This window comes from Scyliorhinus torazame, chromosome 7, assembly GCF_047496885.1.
Source record: "Scyliorhinus torazame isolate Kashiwa2021f chromosome 7, sScyTor2.1, whole genome shotgun sequence".
Classification (NCBI taxonomy): Eukaryota; Metazoa; Chordata; class Chondrichthyes; order Carcharhiniformes; family Scyliorhinidae; genus Scyliorhinus; species Scyliorhinus torazame.
Genome location: NC_092713.1, coordinates 145,165,319 through 145,182,378, shown reverse-complemented (window position 1 = coordinate 145,182,378; position 17,060 = coordinate 145,165,319). Strand labels below are relative to the sequence as shown.

Sequence of the window (17,060 nt, the reverse complement as noted above, 5' to 3'; positions counted from 1 at the left end):
AGTGTGGGGGCCTATAATCTTCAGGGGAATAATATTGTGGAAACATTATGGGGCTAAATACCAACAAATCACCAGGACCTGATAGCCTATATCCATGGAATCTAAATGAGGTAGCTGCAAAAAAGTAGATGCAAACTGGTTATGATTTTCCAAAACTCTCTAGATTCTAAAACCGTGCTGACGAATTGGGAATTAACAAATACTCACAGAAAAAGAGGAAGAGAGAAAACTGGGAGCTAGAGACCAGTTAGCCTGATACCATCATCAGGATATTGTGGGAATCTCTTCTAAAGCGAGTCTTAACAATATATTCAGAAAATCATAGCATGATCAGACAAAGTCAACATGGTTTTCCAAAAAGGAAATCTTGAAAAAGTGGAACCAATGTGTGTAGTATTCTTGGATTTCCAAAACGCATTTGATAAGGTGCCACACAAAAGGTTAATACGCAAGATGAGAGCTCGTTATGTTGGGGGTAATGTATTAGCATAGTTGGGAAATTGATTAACGGAGGGAGGGGGGGGTTCACAGATTAAAGAAAAATGGGGAATTCTCAAGTTGACAGTCTGTAACTAGTGCAGCATAGGATCAGTGTGAGGGCTTCAGCTATTTACTATCTATATGAATGACTTAGATGAAGAGTATTATGTATCTCGGTTTGCTGACGATACAAAGAAAAGTGATAATGCAAGCTGTGAGGAGGACTGCAAAGAGATATTGTCAGGTTACACGAGTGGGCAACATATGGCAGATGTGATATAATGTGGAGAAATGTGAGGTTATTCACTTAAACAAGAAGAATTGGAACACAAAATATACTAAAGGCATGTAACTTAAAAGTTGATGTTCAGGGAGACTGGTTTACTTGTACAAGGAACATGAAAAGTTGACATGCAGGTACAGCAAGAAATTAGGAAGGCAAATGGCATTATGGCCTTTATTGAAAGGAGATTGGAGTACAAGAATAAGTAAGTTGTCCTATGATTGTGCAGGGCTTTGGTGAGACCACACCCTGAGAACCATGTACAATTTGGATCTCCACATCTGAGGAAGGATATTCTTGAATTGGAGATGGTTCAGCGAAGGTTTACTAGACAATAATAATCTTCATTAGGATCACAAGTAGACTTACACTAATACTGCAATGAAGTTCCTGTGAAAATTCCCTAGTCGCCACACTACGGCACCTGTTCGGGTATACGGAGGGGGAATTCAGAATGTCCATTGGTTCCTGGGAATGAGAGAATTGCCTGGGATGAGAGGCTAAGTAAATTGGGTCGATACTCTCTACAATTGAGAACATTAGAGGCAATTTAATTGGAACATTCACAATTCTGAAGGGGCTTGTCAGCCACTGAGAGTTTGTTTCCCCTGACAGGTGCATCTAGGGGGCACAACTTCAGGATAAGATTAGGATTTAGATGAGAAGAAACCTTTTCACTCAAATTATTGTTGGATCAAATTGTTGGATTCCAGCAAGGTATGGATGCTCCTGTTCGAATATATTCAATGCAGAGACAGAAAGATAACTGATCTCCTATAAAATCAAGGACGGCAAGCAGGAGAGTGAAGTTGAGGAAGAAGGTCACTATGATGTTATTGAATGGCAGAGCAGTCTTGAGGGGCTGAATGGTCTCCTCCTGCTCCTATTTCTTGTATTCAAAAGCTTATGGTTACTTCTTACTTAATGAACCCTGAGGTAGTTTGTTCACGGTTGTTTAAGGGACAGGATTTTTCTCCACTGATGACACTGGTTATGTCAGTCCTGGATAACAGGACAACTTCTATTCTTCTCATCAGGGGCGGGATTCTCCGATATCGGCACGATGTCCGCCGACCGGCGCCAAAAACGGCGCGAATCAGTCCGGCATCGCGCCGCCCCAAAGGTGCGGAAGTCTCCGCATCTTGAGGGGCCGAGCCCTCACCTTGAGGGGCTAGGCCCGCGCCAGACTGATTTCCGCCACGCCAGCTGGCGCGAAACTGACTTTGCCGGGCGGCGCTTGCGCGGGAGCGTCAGCGGCCGCTCACGGCATCCCCGCGCATGTGCGTGGAGGGGGTCTCCTCTGCCTCCGCCATGGTGGGGCACCCCCCGGGGCCAGATCGCCCCGCACCCCCCCCAGGACCCCAGAGCCGGCCCGCGCCGCCGTGTCCCGCCGTCCCAAAAGTGGTTCAATCCACGCCGCCCGGCGTGGGTTGACAGCGGCGGGGCTTCGGCCCATCGCGGACCGGATAATCGCCGGGGGATTCCCGCCGACCGGCGCGGCGCAATTCCTGCCCCCGTCGAATCTCCGGTGGCGGAGAATTCACACCGGCCCCCGGCGATTCTCCGACCCGGTGGGGGGTCGGAGAATCGCGCCCCAGGTGTCAAACGGATGTCAGACTGAACACCTGCTAGATTGGGATTAAAGCTTCATGTACCCAGTCCTGTCCAGCACATTCAAGGCAGGTACAGCACAAAATGATGCAGAGTGAATCTGCCTCTCTGCTGCCTTAACAATGTACCAGATATCCCCAAAACAAAGAAGAGCACAGCTTACTGTAATAGCCAAAAACTTCCATTCCCAGCTCCAGCTACCCTCATCACTTCTCTCAGCAAGATTATTGATTTCATGCCATTTACACAGTGCAACAAGAGTTTACTTTTTGCTGTGGACTACAAAATGGGTTGTTACACCAAGCTTATTTAATGCACAGCCTCCGCAGCTGTCAAAGACACTTTTACCTTTCCTATATATTATTTCAGTCTTGGTCTCATGGCTTTTACATTTTCATTGACTTCCAGTCCCTGCACTGCAGTCCTGCCCACAACTCAAAGGAGTTGCATCCTATTCCTGTGTTGTGTTCGGTGGGGGAGGGGGTCTGCATGGAATGGGGGGTTGCTGTGGAGGGGGTCCCTGTGGGAGGTGCCCTATGACAGGGGTCATAGAATGATAGAATCATAGAATGATAGAATCATAGAATTTACAGTGCAGAAGGAGACCATTCAGCCCATCGAGTCTGCACCAGTCATTGGAAAGAGCGCCCGACTTAAGCCCACACCTCCACCCTATCCCCATAACCCTGTAACCCAGCAACCCCACCCTGGGTGGTTCCCCCTAATATTGGGGTCCCTGTGGGGATCCCCCTATTGGAGGCGTTCCTGTGGAGGGTCCCCCTATCAAAGAGGTCCCTGTGGGAAGTCCCCCTATTAATCTTAATAATAAACGGGGTCCCCATGGGGGCTCTCCCTATTACAGGGGTCCCTGTCAGGGGAAGGTCGGGTCACCCTCTTACCGGGGGTACGGGGCACCCAGGCAATCTGGGGTAGGGGTCTGCTATACGGTGGGGCGGAGGGGGGGGGGAGATCGGGGCGGATTTTCTGTGGGAGGGGGGGGAGGTCGGACTGATTTGTGGGGGTCGGGGGAGAGGCGGCCAGCTACGGGACCTTGCTATTGGGCCGCTGCTCAAGTTGGCAGCCTGATAGCGGGATTCCTTGGGAATCCCTTGTGTTCCACGGCAAGCATATGAATAGCATCCCGCTTTACGACCACAAGGGGATTGTAAAACACTTGCAATTTGTCTCCGGCAGGAGAACACAGGGCGGGATTCTCCATCAGCTTATGTCAAAATCAACGGACCCTGCGAACCCGGACCGTTTCTCATTGAAATTGATTGTGTTCCATGCGTCACCGGTTCGAGCCCCTCAACAGTAACAGAATGGTTCCAGGCACGGCGCCAGTCTTTCTGTCGTAAAAGTCCATGGATTCTGCATTGGTATCTTAGTGCGGGAGTCTCTGCTTGCCGATGCCGATTTCATAATTGCCGATCGGGCGGAGAATCCCTTTTCACGACCGAATCAGGGGTGGCGCCTGTTTTCAGTTGTTCCGCCCCCTCCAAAACAGCATCATTGCTGAGTACGCCGCACGCCATTGGGACAGCCTCAGGACCTGAAGGCCCTCCACTGATACTCTATCCCGATGGGCCGAGTTCCCGACTGCGCGGGGCCTCGGCCGTGTGTTCTCAGCGGTCAGGAGCCCGGCATGGTAGCTGCGGACTGTGTCCAGTGCCGCCCCAGTCAGGCAGGTGCTGTGCTGCTGACTGGGGGGGGGCCTCAACAAGATTGGGGGGGACTGTGGGGGTGTCCAGGGGTACACTATCTGGCAGGTCGGGTCCGTGCATGGCCGGTCCCATGTTGTATGGTGTGACTGCTGTAGGTTGCCGGCGTGTGCATGTGCGGCCACGGTCATGGCAATTCTCCGGCCGTTTACATCGGGAAAACTGTGCGTGTTATGTGGTGCGGCTGCTAGCCCCTCACCGGTCAGAGGATCAGTGCTGGGGCCTGTGGTGATGTGCATCAATGTAAATGCATGTAGGCTAGCTAGACACTAGAGGGAGCACCAGAAACATCACACACACACACTCAACCAATAGATCTGTTAGATAGGACGCGACCAATGGACAGTCACGATATACACAGAGGTGACACCACCACAGGAGGGCATTACACCAACCCATATATAAAGGACACCACACACATGATCTGTCTCTTTCCAGTGGAGACAGTCAGTGAGTAGAGACACAGGGTTGATTCAATATTACACCCACCACGTGGATTGCAGCAACTGGTTAATCAGTCTGGGTAGCTACAGTAGGATTAGCAGTAGTGTTGAGATAGACAGATTTTTAATCACTAAGGGAATCAAGGGTTATGGAGATAAGGGGCGAAATTCTCCCGAAACGGCGCGATGTCTGCAGACTGGTGCCCAAAACGGCGCCAATCAGACGGGCAACGTGCCGTCCCAAAGGTGCGGAATGCTCCACATCTTTGGGGGCCCAGCCCCAACATTGAGGGGCTAGGCCGACGCCGGAGGAATTTCCGCCCCGCCAGCTGGCGGAAATGGCCTTTGTTGCCCCGCCAGCTGGAGCGGAAATGACATCCTCGGGCGGCGCATGCGCGGGAGCATCAGCAGCCGCTGACAGTTTCCCACGCATGCGCAGTGGAGGGAGTCTCTTCCACCTCCGCCATGGTGGAGACCATGGCGAAGGCGGAAGGGAAAGAGTGCCCCCATGGCACAGGCCCGCCCGCGGATCGGTAGGCCCCGATCGCGGGCCAGGCCACCGTGGGGGCACCCCCCGGGGCCAGATCGCCCCCCCAGGACCCCGGAGCCCGCCTGCGTCGCCTTGTCCCGCCGTTCAAAGGGTGGTTTAATCCACGCCGGCGGGACAGGCAATTTATCGGCGGGACTTCGGCCCATCCGGGCCGGAGAATCCAGCGGGGGGGGGGGCCGCCAACCGGCGCGGCCCGATTCCCGCCCCCGCCGAATATCCGGTACCGGAGACTTCGGCAACCGGCGGGGGAGGGATTCACGGCAGCCCCCGGCGATTCTCCGACCCGACGGGGGGTCGGAGAATGACGCCCAAGGTGGGAAAGTGGAGTTGAGAATTAGATCAGCTTAGCCATGCTCTCATTGACTGGTGGAGCTAACGGGATGGGTTGAATTGCCTACTTCTGTTCCTATGTCTTATACTCTCATGTCTTTATGTCAGTAGTTAGCAGTTGGAAACAAAAAATAATGGTTAAAGGATGTTAAGGAAGCAGAGATTAATGGTTAATGGATGCTTTACGGGCTGGAGGAAGGTTGGAGTTCCGCAAGTAACCGTATTGGGACCCTTGCTTTTCATGATAAATATTAATGACCTAGACCTTGATGTACAGGGAATGATACAAAATTTACAAATGATACAAAACTTGGAAACATTGTAAACCATAAGGAGGACAGTGTAGAAATTCAAGAGGACATATACAATTTGGCGAATGGACATGTAGGTGGCAGATGAAGTTCAATGCGGAGAAGTGTGAGGTGATAAATTTTGGTCAGAAAAACATGGGGAGACTAGATAAAATAAAGGGTATAATTCTAAAGTGGGCTCAGGGCAGAGGGATCTGGGTGTACAAGTGCATAAGTTATTAAAAATAGCAGGACAGGTTGAGAGAGTAGTTAATAAAGCATACAGTATCCTCGGCTTTATTAATAGGAGCGTAGAATACAAGAACAAGGAGATTATGTTGAGTTTGTATGAGGCACTAGTTAGATCTCAGCTGGAATACTGCGTCATTTTCTGGACACCGCTTTTGGAAGGACGTGAATGCATTGGAGAGAAGGCAGAAGAGATTTAAGCAAATGATTCCAGGGATGAGAAACTTCAGTTATGAAGATAAACTGGAGAAGTTGGAACTCTTTTCCTTGCAAAAAAGAAGGCTGATAGGGGATTTGCTACAAGTATTCAAAATCATAGCAATCCTTAGTAGTGTTACAAGTAGGCTTCTATTAACACTGCAATGAGGTTACTGTGAAAAGCCCCTAGTCGCCACATTCCGGCGCCTGTTTGGATGCATTGAGGGAGAATTCAGAATGTCCATTTCACCTAACGAGCACGTCTTTCGGGACATGTGGGAGGAAATCGGAGCACCCAGAGGAAATGCATCGGGTCTGTAGGTAGGTCTAGTAAGTCCAGGAACCCGGGAACCATCTGGGCATCAGCTGGGTGCTGGGCCTGGGCTGCCCTCCGACCGTCCAGCCTCTTGGCTGCTCCTACCTCCACCTGCTGTACCGGGACGGCTATGTGATGCGCACCAGTCAGTGACCCCGAAGCCTCATCACTTATGTGCACAACCGAGGTGAGTGTATCTGGGATGGTGGATGTTGTGGGTGACAGCAGTGCCGCAAACCCAAGGTTCTCATCTGCCCCAGGTCTGGGGTCTCCTGTGTCGATCCTTGGACTGATGCAACTAGTCCGCGGCGCATGTTAGGTGCCGTGTCCGGTATGTCCGTTGACTGGCCGTCCTCTGTGCGGCACTGTCCAGAGTCCCCGTCCTCTCTCCGTCACTGTCCTGGCTCGCAGCCCCCTCCTCGTCCTCGTGTCGGGGGGGGGGGGGGGTTAGGGGGTGGAGGGGGCAATGTGAGGGGGTGGGTTAAAAGGGGAGGGACTTGGGGCATTGTGAGGGGGTGGAGTGTCATGGGGGGGTTAGGGGGTGGAAGGGTATGTGTCACGGGGTGGGTTGAAAGGGGAGGGCTTGGGGGCAGTGGTAGGGGGTGGAGTGTGAGGGGGGGAGGGGGGAGGTGACGGGCTGAGGGGGTGTAGCCAGGCAGGGAAGTCTCACTTGGTCCTGCGCCCCCGATCTGGCATGGCGCTACCTCCCGGGTGGCAGCTCCCCCAGCGAGGTTCAGAGCCCTCTGCTCATTGATGGTGAGGGGGTGCAGTACAGGTGATCCCCCTTCGGTTCTTGTACACTCACGTTGGTTGTGAACAGTCTTATTCTGCGGGGGGGGGGGGGGGGGAGCATCAGAGTTAGGCGGTCAGCATCAAGATGCGCAGATGTTGGCAACATTATGACTGGGTGGGGTATTGGGCACCACGCCATGGCAGCTCTCAAGGGGGGGGGGGTTGCCCATGTGGGTCGGGAACAACGTGGTTTCCCCTGTTTTGTTATGCTCTTGACGTAGCATAAGCTGCTTCCTTACAAAGGAAGGTTCAGACTTGGAGATAGGTTTGACACATTTATTAAACTATTAACAATTCTCCTACTTGGATTCAACGCTACTGTTAATCCTGCTATAGCTACTCAGACTGACTAACCAGTCTGCTACAAGCCATGTGGTGGGAGTGATGTTCAATCAACCCTGTGTCTGTACTCACTGAGTGTCTCCACTGGAAAGAGACTGAGCATGTGTGATGTGTCCATTTATATGGGTTGGTGCAATGCCCTCCTTTGGTAGTGTCACCTGTGTGTGTATCGTGATTACCCATTGGTCATGTCCTATCTTACTGACCGATTGATTGACTGTCTGTGTGTCATGTCTCTGGTGTTCCCTCTAGTGTCTAGCTAGGTGTAATGTATGTACATTAACCCCTCGTGTACTTACAATGATGTATATCACCACATTCCCAACCCCCCCCCCCCCTCCCCAGGGGAGGGGGTCCCGCGAGACGTGATGGGGGGTGGGGGGGGGGGTAGCAGTGGGGTGTGGCCTGGGGGAACCCTCGGGGTACTTACCCTGGCAACCCTCGTGAGGTTGTGGAGCTTCTTTCGGCACTGGTCTCCAGAGCGGGGGGTGTGCCCCACAGCGCTAAGCGCGGTGCCCACCTCACGCCAGCCGCACATCACAGTGCTGGATGGTTGCCAGTACCCACGTCTTGGGCTCCAGATGGCCCTGCGCTCTTCTACAGCGTCCAGCAGCGTCGCAAGATCATTGTCCCGGAACCTGGGAGCGGCACGGCAGGGATCAGCCATTTCGATCCTTCGGGTCCTGTGCGCGGATCGCACACTTTAAATGACACGGCGCGGCGTCAGCCGGGTGTTGCGCAATGACGCCGCTGCTCTGGCGCCACGTCCACCGTGTTTCTCGCAGCCCCGCTGCTGGCCCCTTTTCAGGGCCTGGACCGATTGTGCCCGCGGCCGTTTCTCGTCATCGTGAAACGCGACGCGGTCACGACAGCGCGGACACTCTGCCTCAGTATCGGAGAATCACGCCCTCAGCCTGTGTTTCTCAGGTACTGAACAATCTGCACCTAATAGCATTGGGCGGGATTCTCCGACCCCCGCCGGCACCTGAGATTCGGCGGGGGCGGGAATCGCGCCGCGCCGGTCGGCGGGCCACCCCAGCGATTCTCCGGCCCGGGATGGGCCGAAGTCCCACCGCTGTAATGCTGGTCCCGCCGGCGTGAATTAATCCACCACCCTTACCGGCGGGACCAGGCGGCGCGGGCGGGCTCCGGGGTCCTGGGTGCCCCCATGGTGGCCTGGCCCGCGATCGGGGCCCACAGATCTGCGGGCGGGCCTGTGCCTTGGGGGCACTCTTTTACTATGCGACGGCCGTGTAGGTCTCCACGATGGCTGACGGAGAGGTGACCCCCACCCTGCGCATGCGCGGGGATGACGTCAGCAGCCGCTGACGCTCTCGCGCATGCGCGGACTTCCGCCGACTGGCGGAGTCCCTTCGGCCCCGGCTGGCGTGGCGCCAAAGGCCTTCCACAGCAGCTGGTGGGATGGCAAACACTCCGGCGCGGGCCTAGCCCCTAAAGGTGCGGAGAAATCCGCACCTTTGGGGCGGCCTGACGCCAGAGTGGTTCACGCCACTCCATCCCGCCGGGACCCCCCGCCCCGCTGGGTAGGGGAGAATCCCGCCCATTATCACTGAATGCAAAGTGCACATCAGTGCTGAACATCATCCTTATTTTCAACTGATGGTCACAGAAACAACCTGACAATTTTTGCTAATGCAGTGAACCATTGATTAATATGATCGCTGTAATGGAAAATGGATCTGGGATCAGATCTGAACCCGTTTCATTTTGGGGATGGAAAAGTATGAGGGGGATTTGTGAGGGGGGCAGATGAGATTTGACATTAACTGATGAGCCTTTTTTCCTGCATGTGTGTACATGGGAGATGCACTTCAGTACTTCGAGCAACTTTAGAAAGGGATGTATTTGAGTGAGATTATTGGAGGCTTCAGTTCCTTAGTAAGATTCATAGAATTTACAGTGCAGCAGGAGACCATTCTGCCCATCGAGTCTGCACCGGCCCTTGGAACGAGCACACCTCCCCCCCATTCCCGTGACCCAGTAACCCCACCTGACCTTTTGGACACTAAGGGCAATTTAGCATGGCCAATCCACGTAACTTGCACATCTTTGGACTGTGGGAGAAAACCGGAGCACCCGGAGGAAACCCACGCAGACACGGGGATAATGTGCAGACTTCGCACAGACAGTGACCCAAGCTGGGAATCGATCCCGGGACCCTGGAGCTGTGCAGCAACTGTGCTAACCACTCTACGACCGTGCTGCCCACAGATGGTGTTGGAATCTCTACTTTTGCTAATGCAGCCATTTCTGGCTGAATATTCTGGGTCATGGGAATCAAGTTCCAGATTTTTCCCTCCCTCTTTTAGATGAAAACTATTCCGAGGCAATGGTATCTGGCGCCCTCAGCTGACCAATCACATGCAGACACCTAAACAGTGGCATTGCGAATTTCCTTGGTTATTCACCCAATTAGAGACTCTGACGTGGGCAGAAACCCCTGAGAGAACCCGGAAATTCAGCAACCCTCCGCTAAAAGCGCAGCACTGTAGCACAGTGGTTAGCACAGCTCCAGGGTCCCAGGTTCGATTCCCGGCTTGGGTCACTGTCTGTGCGCAGTCTGCACATTCTCCCCGTGTCTGTGTGGGTTTCCTCCGGGTGCTCCAGTTTCCTCCCACAGTCCAAAGATGTGCAGGTTAGGTGGATTGACCATGCTAAATTGCCCTTAGTGTCCAAAAAGGCTTGGTTGGGTTACGGGGATAAAGGGGATAGGGGGAGGTGTGGGGTAGGGTGTTCTTTCCAAGAGCCAGTGCATACTCGATGGGCTGAATGGCCTCCTTCTGAACTGTAAATTATATGATTCTATGAAAATGACAGTGATCAATCAAAAGATCCTCCGTGCAAATTCCCAGCCTGTTGACACCTCAACCAATCCCGCTCCTGTTTTTGCCTGATATCGCTGCGTGGGCACTTCAAGCTACACTCTGGAGTGAGGTATCTTGGCCAGTTTTCCTTTCCCTGTCCCTGGGCACTGAGGCTAACCGCGACAGTCTGTCTGATTTGAACAAAGAGTGAATCAAGTCAACGTCCTGGTTGGTGTGGCTCAGTGAGGGTCAGTCGGCGAAGAATCAAGTCGTGTTTAAACAGTTAGCGAAAGGCTGTGGAAAGAGGCACAAAATAGCAAGACCCAACATTCCGGGAACCAAATGTTCTTCTGCACGTGTGTGTCTGAGTGCATGTGTCCACACACATGCACATGGGTGGTCTGTATTATATTGTGTAAGCACACATAGATATTTGTGATCATCCTCAGGTACACCAGTTTCATCTCCCATGGGTGGTGAGAGGGCCTGAATTAATCTTCACCATTGTTTATCTTACGCTTTCAACCAATCTGACAACTGAGTGTTAATTTATACCACAGTAATCCAGTGATTTCCCTTTGTTAATTTTTTCCACACACCTCCATCCCATCCTCATTGACTCCTGAATATGCATGTCAAACCTGATTAAGAGATAGCTTCGGCTACTGCAGCTAAGTGAAACACAGCAAGAGAACAAAGCCATTCTGCCCCTACAGCCTGTTCCGCCAATTAATTAGACCATGATTGATCCAAAACAACTCAAGCTACATGCCTTAGTCCTTGAATAAAGTCTATTTACTTCAATTTTGAAATTTTTTATTGACCCCTCCCTCTTTTTTTTTTAGGCAACCCGGCCTGGATTCTCCGATTTTGGGGCTATGTCCGGAGGATCCGTGGCATTTTACGTGGGAAAAATCGATGCCGCCCCAGCACCGATCCTCTGACTGGTGAGGGGCTAGCAGTCGTGACATGTAAAATGCCCAGCCTCCACGGAATAAACGGCCGGAGATTTGCCGGGTCCGTGGCCGCGCATTCGCATGGCGACGACCTGCCACGGTCGCGCCATACAACATGGTGCCGGCCGTGCGTGGACCCGACCTGCCAGTTAGTCACCCCCTGGTCACCCCCCACCAGACCCCCAGCCCTCGCCGAAGCCACCACATCCAGCAGCATGGCTCCCGCCCAACTGTGGCGGTGCTGGACAAGGTCCGCAGCCACCACACTGGGGCGGAGCATCTGGGAGGGCCTCCAGGTGATGTCCTGAGGTCGTCTCAACAGTGTGCGGCGCGCGCCGTGATAATGCTGTTTTGGAGGGGGCGGAGCATACGCAACCTTCATAAAACAGGTGTCGCCCCCAATTCGGCGTAAAAATGGTTTCTTAGCCCATTGCCGATTACGAAATCGGCGTGCGGAAACGGAGAGTCCTGCCCCCCATCTTTCATGTGTGGTCCTATATATTGAATGTAATGTCTTCAGCTTTTGTGTTGGGACAACAGTAGACCTGGGCCATTGCCTCTCAGCATCTGCACACATCCACTTCCAGGACAGGATTTCTGGATAGAGGAGGACAAGATCGCTGGCCAATCTTTCCCCTTCTTAATGGCAGAAGATAACATGAACAATCCCTCCGAATGACCTCAGTGAACTTTGCTCAGACCAGTTGTAGAGTTTGGGATCTTCCTTGTCGCGATAATACTGCTGTTTGGTTAAAATTTACATCCTCATATCCAAAACCTCAATGACCTCAACCTTCCTACTCTTTTGACCTATCTGTAGCTCTCAGCTTTCCAAGACCTCAGGCATCTTGTGCATCCCTGCTTTCATTTCTTCCACTGTTGAAGTTGATGCTTTCAGTTTCCCGGTTCCTAAATTCTGGGATTCCTTCCCTAACCCTCTCCACCTTTCTCTTTTCCTATATGCTATTTCGTAAAAGCAACCTATTTAACCAAGCTTTAATAACTCTTTATGGGGCTCTGTGTCAAGCTTTGCATATTAAGGCTCCAGTGAAATCCAGTGGTATTTAATTATTATAAAGGTGCAAGTTGTTTCTGTTCAAGTTCTTTGAGATTTTAAGGAGAAGCAATAGAGTGTCTTTATTTCCACCTTAATAAGATGGTTGTTTTGGTTTTGTTTTTCTCTGAAGGGCTATGACCTATTGGCTCAACCGCATTCAGTCATTCCTGTACTGCACCGACAACGGCCTGGCTGGAGTATTTTCAGAGGAGACCCGAAGCTGCACTTGTCCCTATGACCAGCTGACCTGCCAGAAGGCCATTCCCTGCTTGGTCGGCGAGGGGACCTCCTGCGTGATGTGCGCGACGGACAACCGCACGCGCTGTGGGGCCTGCAATGTGGGCTACATGCTGGGCCAAGGAGTCTGCCGGCCAGAGGTTGCTGACCCCACTGAACAGTACCTTGGCTTTGAGACTGAGCAGGACCTGCGGGACATGGAGATCAGGTATCTGCTGCAAAAACGTGACAGCAAGATCATCGTGCCAGCCATCTTCATCAGTAACGACGTGCGCCTCAACAGTTGGTTCGATCCCTCCTGGAGGAAGCGGATGCTGCTTACTCTAAAAAGCAACAAATACAAGACCAACTTTGTTCATATGATCTTAGGCATGACAATACAGATATGTTTGACTAAAAACAGTACTTTGGAGCCAGTGCTGGCTATCTATGTGAACCCTTTTGGAGGCAGTCACTCCGAGAGCTGGTTCATGCCAGTAAACGAGGACAGCTACCCAGACTGGGAGAGGACTAAAGTGGATGTGCCTCTGCAGTGTTACAACTGGACCTTGATGCTGGGCAACAAATGGAAGACGTTTTTTGAAACAGTCCACATCTATTTGAGGAGCCGCATCAAGTCGAGCAGCAACGATAGCCTGTACTACGAGCCATTGGAGTTCATCGACCCCTCCAGAAACCTGGGCTACATGAAGATCAGCCATGCCCAGGTGTTTGGCTACAGCATGCACTTTGACCCGGACGCCATTCGGGACCTGATCCTTCAGCTGGATTACCCGTACACCCAGGGGTCGCAGGATTCCGCCCTGCTGCAGCTGCTAGAGATACGGGACCGCGTGAATCGGCTCTCTCCCTATGGTCACCAGCGCCTGGATCTGTTCACCTGCTTGCTCCGTCATCGACTGAAGTTATCCACCAGTGAGGTGGTCAGAATTCAAGCGTCTCTCCAGGCCTTCAACGCCAAACTCATCAACTCGATCGAAAATGAAACCACCAAGTTATGCAGTTAACCATACTCAACGTTCCCAGCACAACGCAAGAGCCAACCAGAGTTGATAATGGGGATTTTTTTTGGTGTTCTTTTGTGTGAAATTTGTTTGATTTAACTCTGGATTACCCCCTCCAACAAGCACTTATCTTTATTCTGTACATCAGTGTTGGGGAAGTACCAAATCGCAGGAGCAAACAGATGAGTAGAGGCCTTTTTGCTAACGACCTCCTTCCAACCTGAGCCTGAATATTCAACCAATATCATCACCCTGTATCACTACCAGGACTCTGATGACGGAAGTGAAATATTACATCAGGCTCCCTCCTGATTGGGAACAATGAACATTTATTGAACACTAACCGGGTGGGGGAGTAATGCGATGTGTGTGTACTTTTTTTTAACAATGGGGTGCTTAGAAATCTCACCCTGCCCCTATTAATCTCCCTGATCCATGTTTCTGTAGTAAACATCGGCACAGAAACAAAATGGCGTGAGTTGTTACATTTTCTTTTTCATTGTATAATTATTTTAGTAATTGGTGTTGAGGGACTAATATTTTTCAATGGCATTGTTTTTACTGTATATGCAAATCTGGCGTGCTGTGGTTGCTCAGTCCAGTTTCCTGTTTCTAGCTGAGGCCAATCGTGGTGCAAAGCGCTCTGGAGTGGAACAAAAAGGCACCTTTTCATGTTTTTGGACAGGGGAGGGGTCCTGAGATGTGTGGAGCTGTTGACTGGCCCAGGCCAATTGTCATCCAGGCAATCGTGATCATTTTGGGGAAACGCTACATACTGACCATTCACTACCTTGCTGCTGGCCTAAGGACAGGAAGGCGAAGTGAAAAGTGTGGCCGATACAATGACTGTTTCAATGCACGAGTTGAATCTTACAGATGTAAAGGAAAGGTTTAAATATGACAAAATTATGGCTAATTCAGAACGTCAATGGAATGCAAAAAGGCCATGGTTCAAAAGCAAGGAGAAATGCATTTTTATTAACACCATCACCTACCCACCTATTATAACAGCTCAGAAGAAGGCCATTCTGCCCATTTTGCCTATGCCGGGTCATTGACAGAGCTATCCAATTCGGTCCACTCTCCTTTCCCCTTTGTTTCCTATCTAAGTGCATATCAAATTCCCTTGTAGCAGTATATTCCAGGTCATAACAACTCGCTGTATTAAAAAATATCCTCATCTACTCATGATTCTTTCTTAAAAATGATTTTACTAATTTGATAAATGCTCTGAACAATTCATGAAAGTCACATTTCTGCAGGGCAAAAGACCTTTCAATGCCATTTTTCTCTTCTTTTTGTAAAGGCTGGATTGGAGGTAATATGAAAATCTGGGATGTTAACTTGCCTGTGTTATGATCTGATGTACAAATGGGCAACTTTGGAGATAAAGGTTTCTTTTTTTCATGAAAGGAATGGGACACGCGCACTCTGACCCCCAATTGATCCTGGTTGTCAAAGAGCTCTGAAGAAACCTGACAAAATGTATCTGAATCAAAATGAGAAATCAAACAGATTCTTTATCTTTTGTTGTAGCTATGTTGTGATTTCCCTGATCCAAAGAGTAAACTTTACTACTTGATTAAAGAGTAAGTGGGATTTTTATTTTGTTGTTGCTGTTGTAGTGTGGCATTGGGGACGGCCCATTTTCAATAAGTCAAATCCATCTGCAAATCGAGGACATTCCTGAACTTTAATAGACGGTGGCTACAGAGTGGAAAAGCGGCAGCAGCTCGGAGATACAGGACAGTTGTAGAGCAGAAGGACTGAAAGGATACGGGACGCGTCATGAGGCAAAGGATAATGTGACGGCGCAGCAAGCTTTAATTATGGCCAATACCCACGGTGGGTAGAAAAACTCAGTTACAGATTGTTTAGTAAAGTCATTCCAATAATGGCTGCTTTAAGGGGCATTGTCTAAATGCAAACATGAATCATAATGAACTGGATGATAAGAATTTGTCCGACCAGTTTGGTTTGAAGGCTGTCCTCAGTCTTTCTCCTAAATATAGACAGTGTCCCTTTAATCTGAACTAAACTTTATTTCAATCTCAATAAAATGGCACTTATTATGATAGAGATCAGGATTATGCATGTGGTAATGAAAAGCAAATTGCCAATCGCTCTGACGTTCTGTGTTAATTAGATGATTTTGATGTACAATGCTGCCACACTATGTCACTGCATTTTACAATGTGCACTCTCTCTGATGTCAGGGCCCTAAATCTCCAAAACACTCCTTTGAAAGCAAGGACTTTTCAAGGATTTGTGGAACTTGGAATACAGAAATCTCTTTAAAGGGAAAGCCTCTCTCACTCAAGGTGAAAAATTATTTGCATCTTTGTTTAAGGGTAGAAATGTTCTCGATTGTCAGGTGGCTGTTTAAAGGTGCAGTACGCTATTTAATGGTGCAGTACGCTGTTTAATGGTGCAGTACGCTGCCATTTTGTACATTTCTAATGACAGACTCTGGCTCCATTGTAAATTAATGACAGTGTACAGAAACTCATCTGTATTTGTTTTATTGCTGGTATTATCTAGGGTTTGGACATTTAATTTTTGATTATTAAATCTGGATGAACAGTCCACATTTGGAACCCTGGGCAATGTGTTGTGTATTTGTGTCTCCGTGTGTTCTGATATGAATATTGTGCTTATTGATGGCACTTCCAGAGGAAGGGTTACTACTATTAAGATAGGCACAAAGTCTTGCATTGTACACTATACTCTCGCCTAATAGTCTATCTCTATATCGTGAAATGTATAATGCATATAGAACCATAAAACTCAACAAGTCAGAGGGAGGTCGTTCAGCCCATTTGGTTTAGGCTGGTTCTTCACAATGCAATGGTGGCACAGTGGTTAGCACCGCTGCCTCACAGCGCCAGGGACCCAGGTTCAATTCCAGCCTTGCGTGACTGCATGTGTGGAGTTTGCACATTCGCCCTGTGTCTGCGTGAGTTTAATCCGGGTGCTCCGGTTTCCTCCCACAGTCCAAAGATGCGCTGGTTAGGTGGATTGGCCATGATCAATTGTCCCTTAATGTCCAGGGATGTGTAGGTTAGGTTAAGGGGTTATTTGGATAGGGCGGGGTACTGGGTTTGGGTGGAGTGCTCTTTCAGAGGGTTAGTGCAGATACGATGGGCCGAATGGCCTCCTTCTGCGCTGTAGAGATTCTATAATCCCACTGTCTTGCTGTCTTTCCATAGTCCTCTGCAACTTTCCTTCAGCCATTTATCCATTGCCTCTCGGACAAGGTACTATGGGTTCTGGCTCAATCATTCTCTGTGGCAAAGCATCCCATCCTCTCATAATGCTCTGCTTGAAGAATTTCTTCCTAATGTCTCTCCTCATGCTTATTTTATTTATTTATTTT

General features: G+C 50.3%; 1 protein-coding gene across 9 annotated transcripts in view; it reads left to right on the top strand.

Moving 5' to 3' along the window:
- The window catches only part of LOC140426617 (BMP/retinoic acid-inducible neural-specific protein 3-like), a 264,377-nt gene extending 248,096 nt beyond the window's left edge, over nt 1-16,281 (top strand). For 7 of the 9 annotated variants that reach the window (XM_072511613.1, XM_072511614.1, XM_072511615.1 and 4 more), the window contains exons 8-9: nt 11,276-11,377; nt 12,574-16,281. In XM_072511613.1, coding sequence (XP_072367714.1) covers nt 11,276-11,377; nt 12,574-13,687 — 1,216 coding nt within the window. In that variant the 3' untranslated portion in view covers nt 13,688-16,281. The remainder of the gene's footprint in view (nt 1-11,275; nt 11,378-12,573) is intronic. The other 2 variants (XM_072511620.1, XM_072511621.1) reach the window with 1 other exon arrangement.
- Nucleotides 16,282-17,060: the final 779 nt, after the last annotated feature.